This window comes from Petaurus breviceps, unplaced genomic scaffold (assembly GCF_028583685.1).
Source record: "Petaurus breviceps papuanus isolate PSGF00001 unplaced genomic scaffold, PetGlider_PUasm1.0 77, whole genome shotgun sequence".
Taxonomy (NCBI): Eukaryota; Metazoa; Chordata; class Mammalia; order Diprotodontia; family Petauridae; genus Petaurus; species Petaurus breviceps.
In genome coordinates this window covers 2328506-2337840 of record NW_027186492.1, presented here as the reverse complement: position 1 = coordinate 2337840, position 9335 = coordinate 2328506, and the positions used below count along the sequence as shown (strand labels likewise).

The 9335-nt window shown below is 42.8% G+C and overlaps 1 protein-coding gene across 2 annotated transcripts; it reads left to right on the top strand.

Moving 5' to 3' along the window:
* The first annotated feature begins 5533 nt into the window (after positions 1-5533).
* Positions 5534-9333, top strand: SRP14 (signal recognition particle 14). 2 transcript variants are annotated; one of them, XM_069105726.1, is made up of 6 exons: positions 5534-5690; positions 5893-5965; positions 6835-6947; positions 8268-8300; positions 8898-9022; positions 9239-9333. In XM_069105726.1, exons 1-5 carry the CDS (start codon positions 5667-5669, stop codon positions 8985-8987), a joined length of 333 nt encoding a protein of 110 aa, XP_068961827.1. In that variant the 5' UTR covers positions 5534-5666; the 3' UTR covers positions 8988-9022; positions 9239-9333. The 2 variants fall into 2 exon arrangements, with proteins under 2 accessions (XP_068961827.1, XP_068961826.1); XM_069105725.1 differs by having other exon boundaries at positions 8898-9333.
* The last annotated feature ends 2 nt before the right edge of the window (positions 9334-9335 follow it).

The following is a 9335-nucleotide window of genomic DNA, read 5'->3' as shown; positions in this document are numbered from 1 at the left end:
TAGGTAGTACAATGAATAGAGGTAGGAACTGAAGTCAGGAAGACCTGAATTCATATCTGGCCTCAGACACTTACTAGTTATGTGACCCTGGGCAAGTCACTTAACTGCTATCTGCCTCAGTTTCCTCATCTGTAAAATGGGAATAATAATAATACCTACCTCCCCAGTTATTGTGAGGATAAAATAAGATATTTCTAAAGTACTTTGTAGACCTAGAAACATATAAATGCTTTTTTCATTCTTTTCAGTCACATCCAACTCCCCCTGACCCCATTTGTGATTTCCCTGGCAAAGATACTGGAATTATTTGGCATTTCCTTCTCCAGCTCATTTTATAGATGAGGAAACTGAGGCAAACAGAGACAAGGGAGTTTGCCAGGGTCACACAGCTAAGTGACTACAGTATCTGAGGCCAGATTTGGGCTCAGGAAGATGAGTCTTTTCGTCTTCCTCAGGAAGATGAACCCTGTACTCTATGTACTTCACCACTTAACTGCCCCATATAAATGCTAGCTATTATTAATAACAATGTAGCCTGAAGTTACATTTTTTTTAGCAGTCACATCACACTGTTGACTAATATTGAAGTTGTAGTCATTAAAAATAAGTATCCAGGCCGACCTCTCCCATCTTGAACAGGTTTTTATGTTAACAAACTTAGGACTTGACTGGTATCAAAGTTGGATTTGATCTATCTTTCCAGTCTGTCAGGATCTTTTGAGGTCCTGATTCTGTCATCCAACAGATGACATCTCCTCATCTGTTGTGTCATCTATAAATTGAATAAGTGTCTTCAAGTCATTGACAAAAATGTCAAATAAAACAGGGTGGAGGTCAGATACTTAAAATGTGCCACTACACCATGAACTCATTAATCAACTCTTGAGATACAGCTCTCACCCTGCTATGAATCAGTCAGACTGCCTGTATTTCTTTGTCTTGTCCATGAATATATCTCACGTATTTATGAGAAACTTTGTCAGATACCTTCCTGCGATGGATTTAGCACATATATCTCCACTTCTCATCTCCTTTGCTCTTATGTGAACATTTCATTTGTCTCAGGAATATCTCTAATGGCAAGCAAAGAAGTACTTAGTGCCTTGTTTCAGCTATTTAATTATTTAGCACCTGTTTCAGTTCAAGTTTCTTTTGAGCTTTGCCCATGATTATATCAGGTCTTTGTTAAGAAACAGAACGGGTGAACCCCACAGTGGGAGGAACTTACTGATGCAACAGGAAGGGGTGGAACAGGGAGGAGCTAATGACCGTATATAAGGAGAAGCCCAAGCTGGGAAAGAGCAGAACTGAGAACAGAACACTTGTGGTGGCAGAGTTGAGGAGAAAACTTGCAGTATCCCAGCACTGTTTGTCTATTCTGTCTGTGTTTTTTTGCTTGTGATACTTTGTACAGAAGCTCTTGGACCTTCCTAGAAGCCCTGAAAGAGGATTTTCTTATTGTCTGTTTACAGAAGTCCTGGAGGAGGGTTTCAGATGTCCTGGGACCATACTGATAATTTGTGTAGAGTTTTCAGAACTTGTTGGTGGGTCTGTGTTGATTTCACAGGCAGATAATGAATTGATGTTGCTGGAAATGTGAATGAATATTATTGTAGCTCTGTTAAGTTTTGTCTTCCCAGAAACAGTAACTGTGAAGGACTTGAGGTGAACTGAACACTGCGAGCATCAATATGGAACTGGATAAGGAACTGGATGAGGAACTGGGAGCTGCCTACCTTTGAATCCAGGTGATAGTTGGGTAAATTCAGGCAAAAGTTGGGACCATGGGAGAAGAACCATGGAATCTGAGAGCCAGCCTCGAGTCAAGATGAAAAGATTTTTCCTTGGGTACTTAATGCTGACTGAGAGGATCATGATTTACTGTGGCCTAGGGGTGGGAGAACTTTGTACCCTGTACCTTGTACCTCTTAAGGATGATTGAGTTAAGGATGATTGGAAAATTAATCTCCAGTCAAGAAGAAAGACTTTTTGACTGAGAGATTAAGACAATGTGACCTACGGATGGAGAACTTTGACCTTTGTACTTTGTGTCCCTTAAGGAGGCTTGCTAGTTAAGGATGATTGAGTTAAGGACTTACTAAATGACATCTTTTGTTTAAAACTATGTGGCCACTGTAGTGATAAGTTGTTATGTTATAATGTTGTGAATGCTGTACTTTGGTTTCTGTGAATGTTTTGCTTTAGTTTACTGCTGAATAAATACAGAGTTCATTATATTGTGTGATCAGAATCTTAAAGCAGCAGTCCTCTGGAAAGCTGCACGTGCTTGGCTTTACAATATCTGCTCAAAGTTCACTTTATATATTCAACTCTTTCCACTCAGACTAATAAATGCTACAGGTGCACAGAGGAGAAAGAATCACTGAATCTCAGTATTGCGAGGTTCCTCAGGGGCCATCTAGTGCAAATATTCTCCATTATTTTTGCCAGTTTCTAGATTCCTAAATTCTTTATGCAACCTTTTTGGATTTAGAGGAGGAAAAAGGCAATTGCACATAACTGTGGTGGCTAATAATTTCTCTCTCACCCTCACCCCCCAGGATAGGTGTAGTAGGATGAATGCTTTAAGATGTTAAAATCAATTGCTGGCAATGGTGGTGACTTCACTAGTATGCTCTTCTCCTAGTCTGTGGTGGTGGCAATGATGCTGGTGAGAGTATCTATAAAAATATAGGATTTTAGATTGATAGCAGCATTTTCTTTTGTGGTAGAAAAAATTGGAAACAGGATAGATGCCCTTTGGTCAATGGCTAAACAAATTGTGGTACATGTGATGGAATATGATGAATACAGAGAAACATAGAAAGTTTTACATGAGCTGATGCAGAGTGAAGTAGACAAGGCCAAGAAAACACACTCACTCTCTTTCTTACACACACACATACACACAGAGTGACTTTTGTTGTTATTGTTCCATTATTTTCAGTGATGTCTGACTCTTTGTGACTCCATTTGGGGTTTTCTTGGCAAAGATACTGGAGTGATTTGTCATTTCCTTCTCCAGCTCATTTTGCAGTTGAGGAAACTGAGGCAAACAGGGTGAAGTAACTTGCCTAGGCTTACGCAGCTAGTAAGTCACTGAGCCTAAATTTGAATTCAGGAAGATAGTCTTTATGATTCCAGGCCTGGCACTGTATCTACTGTACCACTGAGCTACCCTTATACAACAGACAATATAAATGGAAGAAACAAAATAAAAAGTGAATGTTGCAAAATTACAATAAACAAGCATGGCACCAAAGAGGAAATATGAAAAGAGAGTCCCATCCCACTCCTTTGCAGCCCTGGGAAGTTCATTAGTATGTGCCTTTTGCAAATATTTTCAGACTTTTAAAATTGTAATTGCTGATTTTTTCTTTCTTTTCCCCTTAAAAAATATTTGCATATGGGGTAAGCTCTCTGAGAGGTAATGGGTTTGGTGATGTAGGAAACAAAAAGTATCAATGCAAATTAAAAAGAAAAAAGGATATATAGACTAGCTAGCATTTGTGTGGCACTTCAAGGTTGTAAAGCATTTTTTTTTTTACAAATATTGTATCATTTTTTTATACAGGTACTGGGGTATAGAAATCCATGTCTTCCTACTAGAAAGTTAGGGGGGATGGGGGAGGATAGAAGGAAGAAAAGATTTGGGGAAGGGGTATTCAGTAAGCTCGATATTTTGAGGTGGGGGTAGGGGAAAGACGAGGAGAAAATTTGTAACTCAAAATCTTGTGGAAATGAATTTTGAAAAGTATAAATAAATAAATGGGAAAAAACATCCCCCCAAATATTGTATCCATTTTATACTCACAATAATCCTGAGAGAGAGAGATGCTATTATGATACCCATTTTACAGATGAGGAAACTGAAGCAGATATTAAGTGACTTAACCAGGGTCACACAGTTGAATTTGAATTTGAAGTTGGATTTGAACTTAGGTCTTCTCCACTCTGTGTAGCTCTCTTTCTACTTTGACACCTAGATAATGGACCTTGGGCACAACTACTATAGCCCCTTCATTTTCCAGATGAAGATACTGAGGCCCAGGGGTTAAAGGCCTTGCCCAACCAAGGTTATATAAGCAGTAAGTTGTGGAACAAGGATTCGAATCTAGGTCTATTAATTCCAAATGTAGTGCTCTTTACACCACAACATTCTTTTTTTTTTGGATGGAGTTTTATGGTTAGGAGAAAACTAATTTTGTTTATAGGCAGAAGGCAAGAAAGGGAGAATTGATAATATGGGAGAGATGAAAATTGATGGAGCATAGGGCAGGGATGAACTTGTCATGGATTCTTTGAGGGTAAGGGTTATGTTATTTTTCATCTTTTTTCTCCAGTACTTAACGCCTTACATACAGTAGGCATTTTTAAGTGTTTCTGGAACTGTTTAATTATCTTTATTAGCAGTACTAGCCAGAAGAGCAATGATTAGAACCCACTCCAGTCAGACACATGTCAGTGGCACAAAATTTCTATATAACTTTCTTGGGGATCAAACCTAAGACCTGGTCAGGGAGGATCCCTGAAGGAGGGTGGGATATATTTGGGGCCTGGAAAAAGAGGTGAGATTTTTCCTCATCCATGAACCTTGGGCAGCTTTCCCTTCTTTCTCCTTCCCTTCCTATCCTGTTATTGCTATACTCCTTCCCCACCTCACTCCTCTTTTTCCTTCTCCTCTCTTTCTTCTCTTCTCAACTTCCTCTCCCTTTTTCCTTCTAACATGCTCCTTCTCTCCTCCATTCCTTTCATCTTCCCTTCCCCTTCTTTACTTCTTCTCCCTCCTTCCTTAACTTCATTCCTTCCTCCTTGCCCTTCCTTTTCCATTTTTCCTTTCCTCTTTTTCTTCTCTTTCTTTCTTCGCTCCCACTCCTCTCTTCTTCCTCTTTTTCCTTCTCCCTTTTCTTCCCTTCCCCTTTCTTTCCAAATCCCATTTCTTTTCCTGCTCTCTCCTCTCCCTTTATTTCCTTTCTCCCACTTCTTCCTAACTTCCTCCCTCCTTCATCTCCCTTTTCCTTTCCCACCCTTCTTCTTCCTCCCCTTCTCTCCTTTCCTCCTCTATCCTCTCATTCCTACTACCCTCAATGCTTCTTCCTGTTCCCTCCCTCTCCTTTTCTTCTCCCCTTCTTGATCTCCTCTCCTCTCTTTCCTAGCTCTGTTCTTCTCCTTTCTTCCCCTTCCCCCCTCCTTCCTAGGCTCTGTCTCCCTCTTCTTTCCCTTCACTCCTGCCCAAGTCTCACACTTGTACTCCTCCCCCCACCTTCCTTCCCTTCTCTTTCTCCATCTTTCCATTCCTCTTTTCTCGGCTCCTTCTTCTCCATCCCCTCCTCCTCCCTCCTTCCTTCCTGGTTCGATCTCAGCCTTCATCCTTTCATCCTTTCTCATCCTCTCTTTTCCCCTTTCCCCTTTCCCTTCCTCTCCATCTCTAGACCTCTCCCTTCCGCTCCTCCTCTAGTAGAGGGAGGGGGAGGGGACTTTGGAGACAGGCACTTAGGGGGCGTGGCTGGCCAGGGTAATGTGGGGGAGGGAAGGAGAACAATGGGCGGAGGCAGGGGAAACGTCTGGGAAAGCGGAAGTCCCGCCTCCCTGGAACAGCACATCCGGCTCCGGCTCCCTGGCTGGTGGTGACTGAGCGATCGCAGCTGGGGGGCGGAGGAGCTGTGATGGTGCTGCTGGAGAGCGAGCAGGTGGGGACCGGGACCGGGGCCGGGGCCGGGGTCGGGGAGAGGATGGGGGGCGGGGGGCTGTGTGAGGTGGGTGGAAAGAACAGAGCCTCGCCCGGGGTCTCGGCCTAGCCGGGCCAGAACCAGGCCCGAGCTCGCCGGCTCCCCAGCATTGGCGTCATGGGGCCACCTAACTGGAACCCGGGCCGGGCGGGTTGTTTTCCAGTTCCTGACGGAGCTGACCAGGCTCTTCCAGAAGTGCCGGTCGTCGGGGAGCGTGTTCATCACCCTGAAGAAATGTAAGGAGCGTCCCCTGCCCCCGGGGGTGGAGGCGGGGAGAGCGGAGGAGTTGCGCTCAGGGGAAACTGAGGCACCGACATCCAGACTAGGCTAGTCTACCCCATTAGGAGCCTGGCTGTGCGCCTTGGGGCCAGCCCCTTCACCTCCCTGGGCCCCATAAGCCCGAGGTTCCCAGAGTCATGCTTTTAAATGCTTAAAACACGACACATAGGATTATGAAGACATTTAGTTATGTTTAGAGAGGGAACCAGTGACCTCCTGAAATCTGTGCCCGGGCCTTGGGTCATGCATCCCCAGGACCCTACCACAAGAACGACGCCCCCCCCCCCCCCCAAGGCCTTCGCAGTTCCAGATCCTCTGAGTGGAGGAGGAGGGGAAGGAAGACAGGAAAAGGAAAGGCCACGTCCGCCCTTGCCAGCCCTGGAGGGAGCTCTTGGCAGGTGCTGTCGGCCCAGACCCCAGACCCAGCATGGGGCAGGGCCCAGGCCTGGCTCCAGGGCTTCAGCCTGGGTACACGAGTGAAGCAGCCCTCTCTGGTTCTGTATGATCTTCCCTTTTGGAGCCGGACCAGGATGGGTTAGCCGCTGCTGAGGTGCTTGGTTTTTCAGCCACTGGTGTCTTGCTTACCTTTTTCTACGTTTTCCTTTTTGTGTCCGTTTACAGGATTCCTCTCATCCAGGGCAGAAATTGTTATGGCCTTTGATTCTGCCATAGAGATTGCCATCTCAACTTCCTAGCTGTTGAGTAAAGAATTAGGCTTCTGGCATAGTATAGCTAATTGGAATGATATTCACCATATAACTTACTACAATTGCATTCTGACCTGGTATTTTTCTTTTGACGGGAATTTTTTTTTTCTTTAATGCAGATGATGGTCGAACTAAACCCATTCCACGGAAAGGGTCTGTGGAAGGCTTTGAGCCTTCAGACAATAAGTGTTTGCTAAGAGCCACTGATGGGAAAAAGAAGATCAGCACTGTGGTGAGCAGGGACTCTGGGGAGCTAGGTGCAAGGGTAGCATAGTTACATCTTAAAATTGGAAATAGTCAGGATTTTGGGGATAGGAACTGTAAGATCCATATTTTGTACCTATTGTAATCTTTAAGAACTGGTTAGCCCTCATTTATTCAGGGATCAGTTAGGTATGACATAAATTATAGTTTGGTTTGTTTCTGTGCCACCTCCTACTACCTAGAATACCAGAAAAGTAAGTAGAGAGGAAGGTGAAACGAAATTTCCCCTTTGCTTTTTCCAAAAGTTTTGTGGGGAAGTAGAGTATCTGTAATTTTCCTTGTCCCCAGGAGTAGTTAATAGAAAGATGGCATGACTGCTGATACTATGCCACTACTGTGAGTTATCATCCATCAGCTTCTCAGTGCTGAATTGATATTTCAGCTGACTGTAGCCTATGCCCTTGTATTGCTTGTGATAAAACGAAGAATTGATCTTGAGGGTTCTGTTTTATTTTGCTTTTCCCTAATAAGAAGTGTGGAGAGTGAGGCATTCCAGGAGTCAGTGAATACAAAAGAAGTACCATTTTATTTGCTGCACCAGAATCTCTAATTCACTTAATTATTAGCTTACTGTTTATAAAGCTTTTTTATTATCTTTCCCCCTCAACTACCCCCAACACTGGCACGTGAAGGACTTGGGTTAATTTGGTTCCTCTTTATCCAGTATAAAATCCTGCCTTTTTATTGATTCTTTTGAGAATTTCCCAAAAATCAATTGAAGAGATGTTGGATGCTCAGGAAGCTGGCTTTACCTGTTGTTTAGTGTGGTTGGTCTGTTAGAATTGTTTAGATTTTCTCATTCTACATTACTGAGGTAAAAAGCTGCATTGTACTTGTGTCACAGGGTTTTCCTTTTAAAGAAGAAACTGGAGGGACATATGGGACTTGTGCTGAAGGCAGGTTGCATGAGGAAGAGTTTTTCTTTTGTGTACTACCTCCATACATTTATAGACTAAGATGCTTTGTTTCACATTCTATGATGAAACTGCCCTTTGTACGAGACTTTAGGCTTCTCAAAGACTGCTTTCCCTCAGTCTTTAATGAAAGATTTAGAAAAGATCCTAACAATGAAACATTAGGAACCCACCTCTAAGCAGAACTGAAGAGTGAAGCACTATTTGGTCTTTGAATATAACAAGTGAGGAAAGCCTTCCCTTCCAATTCCTTGACCTTAGCTAGGTACACTAGTAAAACACAGTTCTTTGAAGTTTGAGGTATGCTGCCCCCATGAGGACTTTGGTGGATCTTGCATGGAGAGTAGAGGTAATTGATTTATTTATTTTTTTAGGTGAGCTCTAAAGAAGTGAATAAATTCCAGATGGTAAGTTTCTGATGTTCATTGAATCTCCCCAATTTTTTTAGCACGTAGAATTCAAGGTTAAGTCTAGGCATCTAACCGAACTAAAATAACAAATTGGAGTTAGTACTATCCTAGGAGGGGCAATTTTAATTTCCATTTTACAAATGAGGCTGCCTAATGTAAATGGTGGTATTGGACATAGAACATAGCTTTATTTCTTTTGCTTTTTTCCTGTCAGAGTCAGCTTGGGTTTGACCTATCATCCTACTGATAATGTTTTGTAAACAATGAAATACAGGTAAAGTGCTTGGCAGGCCTTTAAAAAGCATTATTATAAATGTCAATAAGTATTATCTGCGGGCTTTGCCATAGGAATTGCATAGTAACAAAATAAAGTCAGTAATTGGTGAGTAGGGGATGAAAAAGTTGTCATAATATAAAAAGCACAGGGACTGACTTTCCCAGAATCAGAAGGAAGGTCTGTTGTGGTATTTTCCATTCTTTCTCTCCTAACCATTCTCTTATCTCCTCTACTGGATGACTTCCTTGTCTATAGAAGCGTGTTGACCCAATCAGGTGTGCTCCCTTTTCTCCTGAAGGCTGCCTTGTGTTTTATAGGCCTATTCTAACTTGCTGAGAGCCAACATGGATGGGTTAAAGAAGAGAGACAAGAAGAGCAAAAACAAGAAGAGCAAAGCAACACAGTGAGGGACCCTTGGATTCCTGCTTTATTTCACCATCTATACAGAACTCTGAAGACACTTGGCTGGCGGTACTGGCTTCTCTTAGGGCCGAGTGGCTTCGTGTGAAGGGGAGGGGGGTTACTTCAGTGGCAGATCATCATTTGATTAATTGCAGGTTTAATGTTTACAGGGGCAGCTGTGATTAAAAAAGAAAAAAAGGCCTGCCCAAGTTATATATATGTTATATGTGGCATCCTCCCAGCCTCACCCCTTCTACACTTTGTAGTATACCTGATCTATGGTTTGTTGAAGTCACTTTAGAGATCTGTGTGAACAGAGCAATGTATTATTAAATCTATTGATATACCTTTCT